The sequence below is a fragment of the Tachyglossus aculeatus genome, chromosome 4, assembly GCF_015852505.1.
Source record: "Tachyglossus aculeatus isolate mTacAcu1 chromosome 4, mTacAcu1.pri, whole genome shotgun sequence".
NCBI lineage: Eukaryota > Metazoa > Chordata > Mammalia > Monotremata > Tachyglossidae > Tachyglossus > Tachyglossus aculeatus.
In genome coordinates, this window is record NC_052069.1 from 131,258,932 (window position 1) to 131,277,417 (window position 18,486).

General features: G+C 48.0%; 1 protein-coding gene across 1 annotated transcript in view; it reads right to left on the reverse strand.

Moving 5' to 3' along the window:
- LOC119927160 (cytoplasmic FMR1-interacting protein 1-like) overlaps nt 1-18,486 on the reverse strand; it is a 97,666-nt gene that overhangs the window by 18,435 nt on the left and 60,745 nt on the right. Inside the window, exons 13-19 of the mRNA XM_038745697.1 lie at nt 15,387-15,553; nt 13,561-13,708; nt 11,906-12,059; nt 10,687-10,843; nt 5,857-5,953; nt 1,693-1,769; nt 1,466-1,574 (exon numbers count right to left, since the gene is read on the reverse strand). Coding sequence (XP_038601625.1) covers nt 1,466-1,574; nt 1,693-1,769; nt 5,857-5,953; nt 10,687-10,843; nt 11,906-12,059; nt 13,561-13,708; nt 15,387-15,553 — 909 coding nt within the window. The remainder of the gene's footprint in view (nt 1-1,465; nt 1,575-1,692; nt 1,770-5,856; nt 5,954-10,686; nt 10,844-11,905; nt 12,060-13,560; nt 13,709-15,386; nt 15,554-18,486) is intronic.

Sequence of the window (18,486 nt, forward strand, 5' to 3'; positions counted from 1 at the left end):
ATTATTATTACTTTCAAGCACACGGTAAGCGCTTAACAAATGCCACCATCATTATTATTATTATTTTTAAGCACACGGTAAGCGCTTAACAAACGCCACCATCGTTATTATTATTATTTTTAAGCACACGGTAAGCGCTTAACAAACGCCACCATCATTATTATTATTATTTTTAAGCACACGGTAAGCGCTTAACAAAAGCCATCATCATTATTATTATTTATAAGCACACGGTTAGCGCTTAACAAACGCCACCATCATTATCATTATTAGTTTTAAGCACACAGTAAGCGCTTAACAAACGCCATCATCATTATTATTATTAGTTTTAAGCACACAGTAAGCGCTTAACAAACGCCATCATCATTATTATTATTTTTAAGCACACAGTAAGCGCTTAACAAACGCCATCATCATTATTATTATTAGTTTTAAGCACACAGTAAGCGCTTAAATGCCATCATCATTATTATTGTTATTTTTAAGCACACGGTAAGTGCTTAACAAATGCCATCATCATTATCATTATTATTATTTTTAAGCACACGGTAAGCGCTTAACAAATGCCACCATCATTATTATTATTACTTTTAAGCACACGGTAAGCGCTTAACAAACACCATCATCATCATTATTATTATTTTTAAGCACACGGTAAGCGCTTAACAAATGCCACCATCATTATTATTATTATTTTCAAGCACACGGTAAGCGCTTAACAAATGCCACCATCATTATTATTATTACTTTCAAGCACACGGTAAGCGCTTAACAAATGCCACCATCATTATTATTATTATTTTTAAGCACACGGTAAGCGCTTAACAAACGCCATCATCATTATTATTATTAGTTTTAAGCACACGTTAAGCGCTGAACAAGTGCCGTCATCGTTATTATTATTATTTTTAAGCACACGGTAAGCGCTTAACAAAAGCCATCATCATTATTATTATTTATAAGCACACGGTAAGCGCGTAACAAACGCCACCATCATTATCATTATTAGTTTTAAGCACACAGTAAGCGCTTAACAAACGCCATCATCATTATTATTATTAGTTTTAAGCACACAGTAAGCGCTTAAATGCCATCATCATTATTATTGTTATTTTTAAGCACACGGTAAGCCCTTAACAAACGCCACCATCATCATTATTATTATTTTTAAGCACACGGTAAGCGCTTAACAAGTGCCATCATCATCACTATTATTTTTAAGCACAAGGTAAGTGCTTAACAAACGCCATCATCATCACTGTTATTATTTTTAAGCACACGGTAAGCGCTTAACAAGTGCCGTCATCGTTCTTCTTATTATTTTTAGGCACACGGTAAGCGCTTAACAAGCGCCGTCATCAACATTATTATTATTTTTAGGCGCTTAACAAGTGCCATCATCGTCATTATTATATTATTATCGTCATTATTGTTATTTTTCACCGACCCAAAGGCCGCCACCCACCTGGACGTGCCGCTGCTTCAGCAGGGTCTCGTAGCGGTTGGACGGCGGCAGGTGGATCGTCGCGCCCTGGTTCTTGCACTCGGAGCGCAACCGCTTATCCAGGAGCAGGCTGATCCCGGGAGAAGGGGCGGGAAAGGGAAGAGGGGCGGATGGGGCGTCCAAAAAAGCCCCGCGGGGGACGCGGCGGCGGCCGCCCCCCGGGCCCCGGCCCCCGCGCCCGTACCTACCTTCCGGCCACCACCTTGTAATAGCCAAATATCTGGTCGGCCAATTTGTAGACGAACTGGTCGAAGCACAGGTTCACCTGGGCGACAGACAGGACGCGGCCGGTTGGGGACGGCGTTCCCGGAGGTGCGCGGCGCTGTACTGAGCGCTTGGGAGGGGAAAATACGGCGGGAAACGGACAGTCCCCGCGGACAACGGGCTTCCAATCGCTCACACCTGCTCCCAGGGATACCACAGTGATCCACCAGGGCCACACGCTTCGGCAACAATCAATCAATCAGTCGTATTTATTGAGCGCTTATTGTGGGCAGAGCGCTGTACTGAGCGCTTGGGCGAGGAAAATGCATATGATTGATTGATTGATTGATTCCCTGCGGACGAGCTTCCAATCACTCACACCTGCTCCCAAGGATACCACAGTGATCCACCAGGGCCACACACTTTGGCAACAATCAATCAATCAGTCGTATTTATTGAGTGCTTACTGTGGGCAGAGCGCTGTACTGAGCGCTTGGGCGAGGAAAATGCATATGATTGATTGATTGATTGATTCCCTGTGGACAACGAGCTTCCAATCACTCACACCTGCTCCCAAGGATACCACAGTGATCCACCAGGGCCACACACTTTGGCAACAATGAATCAGTCGTATTTATTGAGCGCTTGTTGTGGGCAGAGCTCTGTACTGAGCGCTTGGGCGAGGAAAATGCATATGATTGATTGATTGATTGATTCCCTGTGGACGAGCTTCCCATCACTTCACACCTGCTCCCAGGGATGCCGCAAGGCTCCGCCAGGGCCACACGCTTCGGCAACAATCAATCAATCAGTCGTATTTATTGAGCGCTTACTGTGGGCAGAGCGCTGTACTGAGCGCTTGGGAGAGGAAAATGCAACCTGAAACGGACATTTATTTCACTTGTACATATCTATTCTATTTATTTTCTTTTGTTAATATGTTTTGCTTTGTTGTCCGTCTCCCCCTTCTAGACTGTTGGGTAGGGACCGTCCCTAGATGTTGCCGACTTGGACTTCCCAGGCGCTTAGTACAGTGCTCTGCACACAGTAAGCGCTCAATAAATACGATTGATTGATTGATTGATTCCCTGCGGACAATGAGCTCCCCATCACTCACACCCGCTCCCAGGGATGCCGCAAGGCTCCGCCAGGGCCACACGCTTTGGCAACAATCAATCAGTCGTATTTATTGAGCGCTTATTGTGGGCAGAGCGCTGTACTGAGCGCTTGGGCGAGGAAAATGCATATGATTGATTGATTGATTGATTCCCTGCGGACGAGCTTCCAATCACTCACACCTGCTCCCAAGGATACCACAGTGATCCGCCAGGGCCACACACTTTGGCAACAATCAATCAATCAGTCGTATTTATTGGGCGCTTATTGTGGGCAGAGCGCTGTACTGAGCGCTTGGGCGAGGAAAATGCAACGGTAAACAGACATTTATTTCACTTGTACATATCTATTCTACTTATTTTCTTTTGTGGTCTGTCTCCCCCTTCTAGACTATGAGCTCGCTGTCGGGTAGGGACTGTCTCTAGATGTTGCCGACTTGGACTTCCCAGGCGCTTAGTACAGTGCTCTGCACACAGTAAGTGCTCAATAAATACGATTGATTGATTGATTGATTGATTCCCTGCGGACGAGCTTCCAATCACTCACACCTGCTCCCAAGGATACCACAGTGATCCACCAGGGCCACACACTTCGGCAACAATCAATCAATCAGTCGTATTTATTGAGCGCTTATTGTGGGCAGAGCACTGTACTGAGCGCTTGGGAGAGGAAAATGCAACCTGAAACGGACATTTATTTCACTTGTACATATCTACTCTATTTATTTTCTTTTGTTAATATGTTTTGCTTTGTTGTCCATCTCCCCCTTCTAGACTGTAAGCCCACTGTTGGGTAGGGACCGTCTCTAGATGTTGCCAACTTGGACTTCCCAGGCGCTTAATACAGTGCTCTGCACACAGTAAGCGCTCAATAAATACGATTGATTGATTGATTCCCTGCGGACGAGCTTCCAATCACTCACACCTGCTCCCAAGGATACCACAGTGATCCACCAGGGCCACACACTTTGGCAACAATCAATCAATCAGTCGTATTTATTGAGCGCTTATTGTGGGCAGAGCGCTGTACTGAGCGCTTGGGCGAGGAAAATGCAACGGTAAACAGACATTTATTTCACTTGTACCTATCTATTCTATTTATTTTCTTTGGTCAATATGTTTTGTTTTGTTGTCCGTCTCCCCCTTCTAGACTGTTGGGTAGGGACCGTCCCTAGATGTTGCCGACTTGGACTTCCCAGGCGCTTAGTACAGTGCTCTGCACACAGTAAGCGCTCAATAAATACGATTGATTGATTGATTGATTCCCTGCGGACAATGAGCTCCCCATCACTCACACCCGCTCCCAGGGATGCCGCAAGGCTCCGCCAGGGCCACACGCTTTGGCAACAATCAATCAGTCGTATTTATTGAGCGCTTATTGTGGGCAGAGCGCTGTACTGAGCGCTTGGGCGAGGAAAATGCATATGATTGATTGATTGATTGATTCCCTGCGGACGAGCTTCCCATCGCTCACACCTGCTCCCAGGGATGCCGCAAGGCTCCGCCAGGGCCACACGCTTTGGCAACAATCAATCAATCAATCAGTCGTATTTACTGAGCGCTTATCGTGGGCAGAGCGCTGTACTGAGCGCTTGGGCGAGGAAAATGCATATGATTGATTGATTGATTGATTCCCTGCGGACGAGCTTCCAATCGCTCACACCCGCTCCCAGGGATGCCGCAAGGCTCCGCCAGGGCCACACGCTTTGGCAACAATCAATCAATCAGTCGTATTTATTGAGCGCTTATTGTGGGCAGAGCGCTGTACTGAGCGCTTGGGCGAGGAAAATGCATATGATTGATTGATTGATTGATTCCCTGCGGACGAACTTCCAATCGCTCACACCCGCTCCCAGGGATGCCGCAAGGCTCCGCCAGGGCCACACGCTTTGGCAACAATCAATCAATCAGTCGTATTTATTGAGCGCTTACTGTGGGCAGAGCGCTGTACTGAGCGCTTGGGCGAGGAAAATACAACGGTAAACAGACATTTATTTCACTTGTACATATCTATTCTATGTCTTTTATTAATATGTTTTGTTTTGTCCTCTGTCTCCCCCGTCTAGACTGCGAGCCCGCCGTCGGGTAAGGACCGTCTCTCGATGCTGCCGACTTGTCCGCTTAGCACGGCGCCCCGCACCCAGTAAGCGCTCAATAAATCATCATCATCATCATCAATCGCATTTATTGAGCGCTTACTATGTGCAGAGCACTGTACTAAGCGCTTGGGAAGTACAAATTGGCAACGTCTAGAGACGGTCCCTACCCAACAGCGGGCTCCCAGTCTAAAAGGGGGAGACAGAGAACAAAACCAAACATACTAACAAAATAAAATAAATAGAATAGATAGGTACAAGTAAAATAAATGAATAAATAGAGTAATAAATCTGTACAAACATATATACATATATACAGGTGCTGTGGGGAAGGGAAGGAGGTAAGATGGGGGGGACGGAGAGGGGGATGAGGAGGAGAGGAAGGAAGGGAATAGTGACATCCTAGTGTCACTATGAATCAGAAACGACTCCATGGCACTTTCATTCATGCATTCATTCGTTCAATTGTACTTGTCGAGTGCTTACTGTGTGCACAGCACTGTACTAAACGCTTGGGAGAGTACAATAGAAAAATACACAGATACACTCCCTTGATGAGAATAATAAAGCTGCTTAAACTGTAAGCTCGCTGCGGGCAGGGAATGTGTCTACTGTTCTACTGTACTCTCCCAAGTGCTTAGTACAGTGCTCTGTACGTGGTAGGTGCTCAATAAATACAACTGAATGAATGAATGACTCCACTCACCCAGAGTGAATGACTGACTGAATGAATGAATAACTTCCCGGAACAGGTGTTCGGCCGGGGTTGAATGAATGAATGCCTTCCCGGAACAGGGGTTCGGCCGGGGTTGAATGAATGAACGCCTTCCCGGAATCGGTGTTCCGACGGGTTTTTTTTTTTCCCGTTGATACGCGGAGGGAGATTCCCGCCTCCGGTGCGACCGGCTTTACGGGCATCGGCCCGCGCCCCGCTTACCTCCGCCTCGATTTCATCGTAGAGAAACTGCTTTTTGAACCTGGTCAGCGCGTAATGGGCGCTGTCGTTGTAGAGGTCCAGCGAATAGAGGACGTACCTGGAAAACGGAAATCCGGCTTCACCTCGGAGCTCCGGATCGTTCCTTGCGGATTTCACCCCCCCCCCCCCCCCCCGGGCCAACCTCCTCTCCCTCACGCCGCCCTGGGACGTGTGAGTCCCCCCTCGTTCGTTCGCTCGTATTTATTGAGCGCTTACTGGGTGCAGGGCGCTGTACTAAGCGCTTGGGAAGGACAGGTCGGCGACACGAGAGACGTCGGTCGTATTTATCGAGCGCTTACTGGGTGCGGGGCACCGGACTAAGCGCCTGGAAAGGACAGGCCTCCTCCAGGAGGCCTTCCCAGACTGAGCCCCTTCCTTCCTCTCCCCCTCGTCCATCCCCCATCTTACCTCCCTCCCTTCCCCACAGCACCTGTAGATATGTATATATGTTTGTACAGATTTTTTTACTCTATTTATTTAATTTATTTGTACATATCTATTCTATTTATTTTATTTTGTTAGTATGTTTGGTCTCTGTCTCCCCCTTTTAGACCGTGAGCCCACTGTTGGGTAGGGACTGTCTCTAGATGTTGCCAATTTGTACTTCCCAAGCGCTTAGTACAGTGCTCTGCACATAGTAAGCGCTCAATAAATACGATTGCTGATGATGATGATGATGACAGTCCCTTTTAGACTGTGAGCCCACTGTCGGGTGGGGACTGTCTCTATATGTTGCCAATCTGTACTTCCCAAGCGCTTAGTACAGTGCTCTGCACATAGTAAGCGCTCAATAAATACAATTGATGATGATGATGATGATGACAGTCCCTTTTAGACTGTGAGCCCACTGTCGGGTGGGGACTGTCTCTAGATGTTGCCAATTTGTACTTCCCAAGCGCTTAGCACAGTGCTCTGCACATAGTAAGCGCTCAATAAATACGATTGATGATGATGATGATGACAGTCCCTTTTAGACTGTGAGCCCACTGTCGGGTAGGGACTGTCTCTAGATGTTGCCAATTTGTACTTCCCAAGCGCTTAGTACAGTGCTCTGCACATAGTAAGCGCTCAATAAATACGATTGATGATGATGATGATGATGACAGTCCCTTTTAGACTGTGAGCCCACTGTCGGGTGGGGACTGTCTCTATTTGTTGCCAATCTGTACTTCCCAAGCGCTTAGTACAGTGCTCTGCACATAGTAAGCGCTCAATAAATACGATTGATGATGATGATGATGACAGTCCCTTTTAGACTGTGAGCCCACTGTCGGGTGGGGACTGTCTCTAGATGTTGCCAATTTGTACTTCCCAAGCGCTTAGCACAGTGCTCTGCACATAGTAAGCGCTCAATAAATACGATTGATGATGATGATGATGACAGTCCCTTTTAGACTGTGAGCCCACTGTCGGGTAGGGACTGTCTCTAGATGTTGCCAATCTGTACTTCCCAAGCGCTTAGCACAGTGCTCTGCACATAGTAAGCGCTCAATAAATACGATTGCTGATGATGATGATGACAGTCCCTTTTAGACTGTGAGCCCACTGTCGGGTAGGGACCGTCTCTACATGTTGCCAATCTGTACTTCCCAAGCGCTTAGTACAGTGCTCTGCACATAGTAAGCGCTCAATAAATATGATCGCTGATGATGATGATGACAGTCCCTTTTAGACTGTGAGCCCACTGTCGGGTAGGGACCGTCTCTATATGTTGCCAATCTGTACTTCCCAAGCGCTTAGCACAGTGCTCTGCACATAGTAAGCGCTCAATAAATACGATTGATGATGATGATGATGATGACAGTCCCTTTTAGACTGTGAGCCCACTGTCGGGTAGGGACTGTCTCTAGATGTTGCCAATCTGTACTTCCCAAGCGCTTAGTACAGTGCTCTGCACATAGTAAGCGCTCAATAAATACGATTGATGATGATGATGACATGTCGGCGACATCGAGAGACGGTTTCCCTACCCGCCGGCGGGCTCACAGTCTAGAAGGGGGAGACGGACGACAAAACATATTAACAAAATAAAATTAATAAATAGAGTAATAAATTCATCCAATTCACTCGCACCCGGTCCACCCCGGTTCTCCTCGTTTTTGGAGGGGGGATTTTTAGATGGTGGGTTTTAGGCGCTTACAATATGTCCGGCGCTGTACTAAGCACTGGAGGTGATGATAACAATGGCGTACGTTAAGCGCTCACTATGTGCCAGGCACTGTTCTCGGCGCCGGAGGGGATCAGGGGGTCCCCCGGGGGGCTCCCAGTCTTCATCCCCATTTTACAGATGAGGGAACCGAGGCCCGGAGAATAATAATAATAATAATGATAGCATTTATTAAGCGCTTACTATGAAGACTGTGAGCCCCCGTGGGACAACCTGATGGCCTTGTAACCTCCCCAGCGCTTAGAACAGTGCTTTGCCCATAGTGAGCACTTAATAAATGCCATCATCATTATTATTATTAAGTCACTTCACTTCTCTGGGCCTCAGTGACCTCATCTGTAAAATGGGGATGAAGACTGTGAGCCCCCCGTGGGACCACCTGCTCACCCTGAAACCTCCCCAGCGCTTAGAACAGTGCTTTGCCCATAGTGAGCGCTTAATAAATGCCATTATTATTATTATTATTCTTAAGTCACTTCACTTCTCTGTGCCTCAGTGACCTCATCTGTAAAATGGGGATGAAGACTATGAGCCCCCCGTGGGACCACCTGCTCACCCTGAAACCTCCCCAGCGCTTAGAACAGTGCTTTGCCCATAGTGAGCGCTTAAGAAATGCCATTATTATTAAGTCACTTAACTTCTCTGGACCTCAGTGACCTCATCTGTAAAATGGGGATGAAGACTGTGAGTCCCCCGTGGGACAAGCTGATCGCCTTGAAACCTCCCCAGTGCTTAGAACAGTGTTTTGCACATAGTAAGCGCTTAACAAATGCCATTATTATTATTATTATTAAGTCACTTCACTTCTCTGGGCCTCAGTGACCTCATCTGTAAAATGGGGATGAAGACTATGAGCCCCCCGTGGGACAACTTGATCGCCTTGAAACCTCCCCAGCGCTTAGAACAGTGCTTTGCCCATAGTGAGCGCTTAATAAATGCCATCATCATTATTATTAAGTCACTTCACTTCTCTGTGCCTCAGTGACCTCATCTGTAAAATGGGGATGAAGACTGTGAGCCCCCCGTGGGACCACCTGATCACCCTGAAACCTCCCCAGCGCTTAGAACAGTGCTTTGCCCATAGTGAGTGCTTAATAAATGCCATCATCATTATTATTATTAAGTCACTTCACTTCTCTGGGCCTCAGTGACCTCATCTGTAAAATGGGGATGAAGACTGTGAGCCCCCCGTGGGACCACCTGATCACCCTGAAACCTCCCCAGCGCTTAGAACAGTGCTTTGCCCATAGTGAGCGCTTAATAAATGCCATCATCATTATTATTATTAAGTCACTTCACTTCTCTGGGCCTCAGTGACCTCATCTGTAAAATGGGGATGTAGACTGTGAGCCCCCCGTGGGACCACCTGATCACCCTGAAACCTCCCCAGCGCTTAGAATAGTGCTTTGCCCATAGTGAGCGCTTAATAAATGCCATCATCATTATTATTATTAAGTCACTTCACTTCTCTGGGCCTCAGTGACCTCATCTGTAAAATGGGGATGAAGACTGTGAGCCCCCCGTGGGACCACCTGATCACCCTGAAACCTCCCCAGCGCTTAGAACAGTGCTTTGCCCATAGTGAGCACTTAATAAATGCCATCATCATTATTATTATTAAGTCACTTCACTTCTCTGTGCCTCAGTGACCTCATCTGTAAAATGGGGATGAAGACTATGAGCCCCCCGTGGGACAACCTGATCGCCTTGAAACCTCCCCAGCGCTTAGAACAGTGCTTTGCCCATAGTAAGCGCTTAATAAATGCCGTCATTATTATTATTATTAAGTCACTTCACTTCTCTGGGCCTCAGTGACCTCGACTGTAAAATGGGGATGAAGACTGCGAGCCCCCCATGGGACAACCTGATCGCCTTGAAACCTCCCCAGCGCTTAGAACAGTGCTTTCCCATAGTGAGCGCTTAATAAATGCCATTATTATTATTATTAAGTCACTTCACCTCTCTGTGCCTCAGTGACCTCATCTGTAAAATGGTGATGAAGACTATGAGCCCCCCGTGGGACAACCTGATCACCCTGAAACCTCCCCAGCGCTCAGAATAGTGCTTTGCCCATAGTGAGCGCTTAATAAATGCCGTCATTATTATTATTATTAAGTCACTTAACTTCTCTGGGCCTCAGTGACCTCATCTGTAAAATGGGGATGAAGACTGTGAGTCCCCCGTGGGACCACCTGATCGCCTTGAAACCTCCCCAGCGCTTAGAACAGTGCTTTGCACACAGTGAGCGCTTAATAAATGCCATCATTATTATTATTTTTCTTTTCTAAGGCTATTCATTAGGATTCGGTTGTCCAACCACGCGGAAAGCGGGGACATTTTAACCCACACGGGACCCCGCCGACCGCCCGCGAACGGACTCCCGCACGCCGCGATGGGGCTGGAATTTTCACTCTCCGGAAAAATTCCGCTCCCGAATTCAATGATGGGATACAAAGAGCGCGACTTGACGGAATCGCCGCAGGCGGCCGGGGCCGGGGGAAGGCCGCGTCCCGGGTCTCCTTTCCCGGTGAGTCCCGCATTTTTAGTCCCGAGGCCTTCCCCGCGCGCCGCCGCCGAAGGGGAAAAGTCCCCCGCGCCGAGGAAAACCCGCCGGGAAGCCTTACTCCATCATCGAGGCCTCCTTGGTCTCCAGAATGTGGTCAGTCAGGATCCACGGCATCGACATCTCAATGGGGAACTGGATTCTCCTGCCCATGGTCAACTCCAGGAAAAACTCCCGGAACCACAGCTGGGACAGGTCGCAGCACTGCTGGAGGGTTTCTTGAAGATTCGACGTCGGTTCCCCCCACGCCGGGGAGAAAAACAATCAGGAAAAGGCGGAAGAGAGAGACGAGACCGACACTGCCCCCCAAATCCCTACGGGTGGGAATCAGGAATCCCCAAACTCCCTCCGTTCCCACGTCTCGTGTTTTCGGGAAAAGGGGCCCTCCAAAACGGCCTGAAAAAATAATCAAACTTTTAGGACCCAAGCCGAAATCTGTAAAAATCCTTCAGCTTCGGGCCGCCCACGGGTGCCGACCGATCCGCTCGCTACCAATCGCGCCGACGATAACGACGGCGTTCGTTAAGCGCTCGCCGTGTGCCCATCTCCGTTCTAAGCACTGAGCATCAGGCACCCGGGCGTCACTACCCTCCGGTCTCGGGGGGTTTTTTTCCCGTATCGAGAGCCTTGAACGGAAAAAGGGGGAAGGAGGGAATTGAGATCAATCCTTTACGAAACAAACGGACCCCCAACGGATGCCCGGGAGAAGAACGGTGAGTGCATTTTTGAGTACAATGTTGCAGAACGACAGGATATTAAGCAAAAAAAATCCCAACAGACCCCACTTTCATTAAAGCGTCCATTTCCAGCTCCTTAGCGAGCGACGCCTTTAGGAGAAGCCGGAACAGACGGGCCCCTCCCGTTCTCGGCCACCCGCTCCGGCCACGAAATTAAAACACGAGACGACACGATGTCGGGCTCACGGGAAGAGGCCAGAAGCGTCTCGCGGCCGCGGCTAAATCTAACGGGCGGGCCCGTCTCCCGGGAGAGGGGTCACCGGATGGATACCCGCGGGGCTCCGACTCGGGAACGGGCCGCCGCCTCCGGGATCGATCCCCGCCGCCCGACGACGGCTCTCGCTCGCGGCCCGGAAGACCGCGCGCCCGCCGCCGATGGCCGGGCCGCGGAGCCCGCGGTCCGACCGGGGCCGCCCCGGACGGGGGAAACGGAACGGGAACCGGAGAGGCCACGGCGGGCACGCGTCCCGGGTCAGGACGGTCCCCCGCGGGCAGTCGGAGACACCGTGGACGGACCGGACACGGATCATCCGCATCTCTTACCACTGAGATTTATCAAGTGAGTGTAGGAGAACGACTCTCGGTGAAACTTTTCGATGTCCATAATGGCGGGCCCTTCGAGGCAACTTCTCAACGTTTTCTTGGACCCGCTTCGGTCTGCAATGAGGGACTCTAACATGGTCCTCACCATGTAGAGCTGCATTGTTCCCGGAAACGGTTACGGGGGAGAAATACACGCAGCGCGTTAGTCGGGCGCCGCGGAGCGAGGACCGCGGCAAGCGACTGCTCCGCTCCGCCGGAAACCACGGACCGAAAGAGGACGGAAACTACGACTCGGAAGAAGGAATCGGCTCTTACCACCATAGTTTAAAAGTGGTGGATAGCTGTAGGACCGCCTCGGAAACGCGTTTATCGCACGCGACAACTTTTCCGCTCCCAAAGACCCGAGCTGCTTCAGCAGCTCGGCGGAGTTTAAGGACTCCGCCATACTGCGCACCACGGAGAGCTAAAAACCAACAGACAGGGAGAGGCGGGGGAGAATCCGTTAATCAAGACACACGGGTAAGCGAGGAGACGGACGTGGACGGAAGAGGAGGAAAACAACGGGTTAGTCTGTTAGGGGCGAAAGGCCACCGCGAAGGAGAGAACGTTATCCGCTCGGAGCCGGAGGAACCGATTTCCGGCGTTACGGAGATTTTGGGAGTTTCGGTACCGCCGGCGGTCTTTTCCTCTTGGCTCTCCACGGGCGCTGACGTCGGGTTTTGGAAAACCCCCAGGTAAAGGGGAACGACGGGAAGGGCTCAGCGGAGGGGAGGCGAGGGCGAGAGGGGTCGGGCACGTGAGCGTCAGGAAGCCACAGCGAGGGAAAAACATCGATAAAACACGGAAGCGACCCAACCACTCGCTTAATCGTCCCCGTTCACGCCGATCAGCGTTCCGCGGGTGGACGTCCCCGTCGCCCGTTTTTAAAGCAACGAAAATACACACGGAGACGCAAAATGCAGACGGTTCCAGGGACGCGGAATCCTTCACCCGAGCTTTCGGGAAGGGAGACTCGGCAGGCACGCAGACGGACACGCCGAGCGCTATTTAAATTCACGGGAAATAAAACGCTCCGAGAATCGCACGCTAAAAGGGAGGTGGAACGGTCGGGAAACGGCGACGCCTGACGGGAGCTAAATAAATATTATCACTACTACTGCCACTGCTCCGCTGCAAAATGTTTGATCCACTTCCTGTATGTATGTTTGTACGTATTTATTCCTCGATTTATTTATTTATCTTGTACATATCTATTCTATTTATTTTATTTTGATAGTATGTTCAGTTTTGTTCTCTGTCTCCCCCTTCTAGACTGTGAGCCCGCTGTCGGGTAGGGACTGTCTCTATGTGTGGCCGACATGTCCTTCCCAAGCGCTCAGTGCTCTGCACACAGTAAGCGCTCAATAAATACGACTGACTGAATGAATGAATGAATGAATGAATGATGGGTCACTGCCATTTCAGCCAGAGTGACGTCTCCGCTATCCTGGGGGCGCGGGCGGAAAGAGAACGAAAACGAGGGAATGTCGACCAGATGGCCGGCCGGGTGGCGATTTATCGGAGCGGTCCCCGGATTCGAGGCGACCGACTTATCCCAACGGGATCGTTGAGCGCTACCCGCCACCGGAGCCGACCGGAGGACCCGACGGAAATACCTGAGTACTAGACGGGCCCACGGCCCGTCTCGGGACCTTGATGTCGAAGCCGCTCTTCGGGTCCTTCTCTCCTCTCAGGGCCGGGTCGTTAAAGGGCTCGTGCCCGGCCTCCCAATCGCAGACCGTCTTCCTGATGGCCTGAAGAACGCTAAACACAACGGCCCGCGGATTATTTTCACGCTACGCGCAACCCTTGGGACGATTAAACGGGCTAAAGACGCGCACGGGGTATTTCTGCGGGGGCCCCGTGCCTCGGTTTCGTTTCCTCTCCGCGCTTCCCTCTGGTCAGACTTTCAAGAGGAAGGTTCGCCGGAGATTCTTCGCCAGCGCGACCGAGAGCACCTCGCGGGGGTACATATGGAGAGGCAGCGCGGCTCAGTGGGAAGAGCCCGGGCTCTGGAGTCGGGGGTCACGGGTTCAAATCCCGGCCCCGCCGGCTGTCGGCTGGGTGACTCTGGGCGAGTCGCTTCACTTCTCTGGGCCTCAGTGGCCTCATCTGGAAAACGGGGATGAAGACCGTGAGCCTCCCGCGGGACGACCCGATCGCCCTGTACCCTCCCCGGCGCTTAGAACAGTGCTGTGCGCGTAGTAAGCGCTTAACAAATACCATTATTATTATTATTATTATTACCTTAGAGGAATCCTGAAAGAAAAGAGGCTACTGGGGAAGTGAAGGCCTCATCTGACTAGCAGGGAAATGTTTGCGACAATATGTATAATAATAATATTATTATATCATTATAAGACCTCACCTGACTAGCAGGGAAATGATTGCAACATTATGTGTAATAATAATAATATTATTATATTATTACTACATTATATGCGTGCCCACCTAAAGGCCATCCTTTGTTGAGCTACTAGGCCTGCTGTCTGTAATAATAATAATAATAATAATAATAATAATAATAATAATGATGGCATTTATTAAGCGCTTACTATGTGCAAAGCACTGTTCTAAGCGCTAGGGTGGTTACAAGGCGATCAGGTTGTCCCACGGGGGGCTCGCGGTCTTCACCCCCATTTTACAGATGAGGGAACTGAGGCCCAGAGACGTGAAGTGACTTGCCCAAGGTCACCCGGCTGACGACTGGCGGAGCTGGGATTCGAACCCAGGACCTCTGACTCCAAAGCCCGGGCTCCTTCCACTGAGCCACGCCGCTTCTCTGTATAATGATAATAATAATGGCATTTATTAAGTGCTTACTATGTGCAAAGCACTGTTCTAAGCGCTGCGGAGGTTACAAGGTGATTGGCTTGTCCCACGGGGGGCTCACGGTCCTCACCCCCATTTTCCCGACGAGGGAACTGAGGCCCAGAGAAGTGAAGCGACTTGCCCAAAGTCTAATAATAATAACGATGGCATTTATTAAGCGCTTAGTACGCGCAAAGCACTGTTCTGAGCGCCGGGGAGGTTACGAGGTGATCGGCTTGTCCCACTGGGGGCTCACGGTCCTCACCCCCATTTTCCCGATGAGGGAACTGAGGCCCAGAGAAGTGAAGCCACTCGCCCAAAGTCACCCGGCTGACAATTGGAGGAGCCGGGATTTGAACCCGGGCTCTTTCCACTGAGCCACGCTGCTTCTCTGTATAACAATAATAACGATGAAATCCAATGATTTTCGGGACGTAAAGCCGGGGATCGTTTCTGTCCTCCGGTACAAACGACTCAAAAACGCGGGTCCGTTCTGTAGCCGGCACAGCCGTAACGGTGAAACGAAACGATTTGGGGGAAACGCCGATGAAAGAGAGTCAAAAACCCAACGTTAAAAATAAACGGGGGGTCAAAAGGAGGGTAAAAAGAGAAAGCGGAGGGAGAGATTTACCTCTGGATGACATTCTTCTTCTTTTTGATGGCCTGCCTTAGGGGCTCTCGGAGGGTGACCTGGGCGAAGTCTTGGAGGGCGGCGTAAATAGTGTGGCGGATGGCGTGGTTAAATACGCTCTCCATGCGGCCCATCAGCACCTGTAAACCTTTGATCATGGCGATCACCTGCAGACGGGAAGAGAGGGAGGAGAAAAATGCTCCGCACGGGTCCCGAGCGCCGCGCAAGGGAGTAGTGACGCTCAGGGAAGGAGCGTGGCCCGGTGGGGAAAATCACAGACGTGGAAATTCCTCATCCCCACTTGGGTGAATCACTAAATTTCTCCGGGCCCCGGTGTGCTTGGCTGTAAAACCGGGATTATTATTATTGATATCGATAACGGACGTATCTATCGAACGCTTATTAGGTGCCAGGCACGGTTCTAATTCTGTCTAATTTCTGGCACCCGTCCCCATGTTTTGTTTTGTGCTTATTATTATTAATATTGATAATGGACATGTATGTCAAATGCTTAGTACATGCCAAGCACGGTTCTAATTCTGTCTAATTTCTGGCACCCGTCCCCATGTTTTGTTTTGTGCTTATTATTATTAATATCGATATTGGACATATATATCAAACGCTTATTACGTGCCAAGCACGGTTCTAATTCTGTCTAATTTCTGACACCCGTCCCCATGTTTTCTTTTGTGCTTATTATTATTAATATCGATAACGGACGTATATATCAAACGCTTATTATGTGCCAAGCACGATTCTAATTCTGTCTAATTTCTGACACCCGTCCACACGTTTTGTTTTGTGCTTTTTATTATTAATATCGATAATGCCCGTATATATCAAACGCTTACTAGGTGCCAAGCACGGTTCTAATTCTAATTTCTGACACTGGTCCCCATGTTTTTTTTTGGTGCTTATTATTATTAATATCGATAACGGACGTATCTATCAAACGCTTATTAGGTGCCAAGCACGGTTCTAATTCTGCCTAATTTCTGACACCCGTCCCCATGTTTTGTTTTGTGCTTATTATTATTATTAATATTGATAACGGACGTATATATCGAACGCTTATTAGGTGCCAAGCACAGTTCTAATTCTGTCTAATTTCTGACACCCGTCCACACGTTTTGTTTTGTGCTTATTACTATTAATATTGATAACGGGTGTATATATCAAACGCTTATTACGTGCCAAGCATGGTTCTAATTCTGTCTAATTTCTGACACCCGTCCCCATGTTTTGTTTTGTGCTTATTATTATTTATATCGATAACAGACATATATATCAAATGCTTATTAGGTGCCAAGCACGGTTCTAATTCTGTCTAATTTCTGGCACCCGTCCACACATTTTGTTTTGTGCTTATTATTATTAATATCGATAATGGACGTGTATGTCAAACGCTTATTACATGCCAAGCACGGTTCTAATTCTGTCTAATTTCTGACACCCGTCCCCATGTTTTGTTTTGTGCTTATTATTATTATTAATATCGATAACAGACGTATACATCAAACGCTTATTACGTGCCAAGCACAGTTCTCATTCTAATTTCTGACACCCGTCCACACATTTTGTTTTGTGCTTTTTATTGTTAATATCGATAATGCACGTATATATCAAACGCTTATTAGGTGCCAAGCACGGTTCTAATTCTGCCTAATTTCTGACACTCGTCCCCATGTTTTGTTTAGTGCTTATTATTATTAATATCGATAACGGACGTATCTATCAAACGCTTATTACGTGCCAAGCACGGTTCTAATTCTGTCTAATTTCTGACACCCGTCCCCATGTTTTGTTTTGTGCTTATTATTATTAATATCGATAACGGACGTATCTATCAAACGCTTATTACGTGCCAAGCATGGTTCTAATTCTGTCTAATTTCTGACAACCACCCACACGTTTTGCTTTGTGCTTATTATTATTAATATCGATAATGGACGTATATATCAAACGCTTATTACGTGCCAAGCACGGTTCTAATTCTGTCTAATTTCTGACACCCGTCCACATGTTTTGTGATTATTATTAATATCGATAACGGACATATATATCAAACGCTTATTATGTGCCAAGCACGGGTCTAATTCTGCCTAATTTCTGACACTCGTCCCCATGTTTTGTTTTGTGCTTATTATTATTAATATCAATAACGGACATATATACCAAATGCTTATTAGGTGCCAAGCACGGTTTCAATTCTGTCTAATTTCTGACACCCGCCCACACGTTTTGTTTTGTGCTTATTATTATTAATATCGATAATGGACGTATATATCAAACGCTTATTACGTGCCAAGCACGGTTCTAATTCTGTCTAATTTCTGGCACCCGTCCACACGTTTTGTTTTGTGCTCATTATTATTAATATCGATAACGGACGTATATATCAAACGCTTATTAGGGTGCCAAGCACTGTTTAAATTCTGTCTAATTTCTGACACCCGTCCACACGTTTTGTTTTGTGCTTATTATTATTATTAATATCGATAACGGACGTATCTATCAAACGCTTATTACGTGCCAAGCACAGTTCTAATTCTGTCTAATTTCTGACACCCGTCCCCATGTTTTGTTTTGTGCTTATTATTATTAATATTGATAACGGACATATATATCAAACGCTTATTAGGTGCCAGGCACGGTTCTAATTCTGTCTAATTTCTGACACCCGTCCCCACGTTTTGTTTTGTGCTTATTACTATTAATATCGATAACGGACGTATGTATCAAATGCTTATTACGTGCCAAGGACTGTTTAAATTCTGTCTAATTTCTGGCACCCATCCCCATGTTTTGTTTTGTGCTTATTATTATTATTAATATCGATAACGGACATATCTATCAAACGCTTATTATGTGCCAAGCACGGTTCTAATTCTGTCTAATTTCTGACACCTGTCCACACGTTTTGTTTTGTGCTTATTATTATTAATATCGATACTGGACGTATATATCAAACACTTATTACGTGCCAAGCACGGTTCTAATTCTGTCTAATTTCTGACACCCGTCCCCATGTTTTGTTTTGTGCTTATTATTATTATTAATATCGATAACAGACGGATATATCAAACGCTTATTAAGTGCC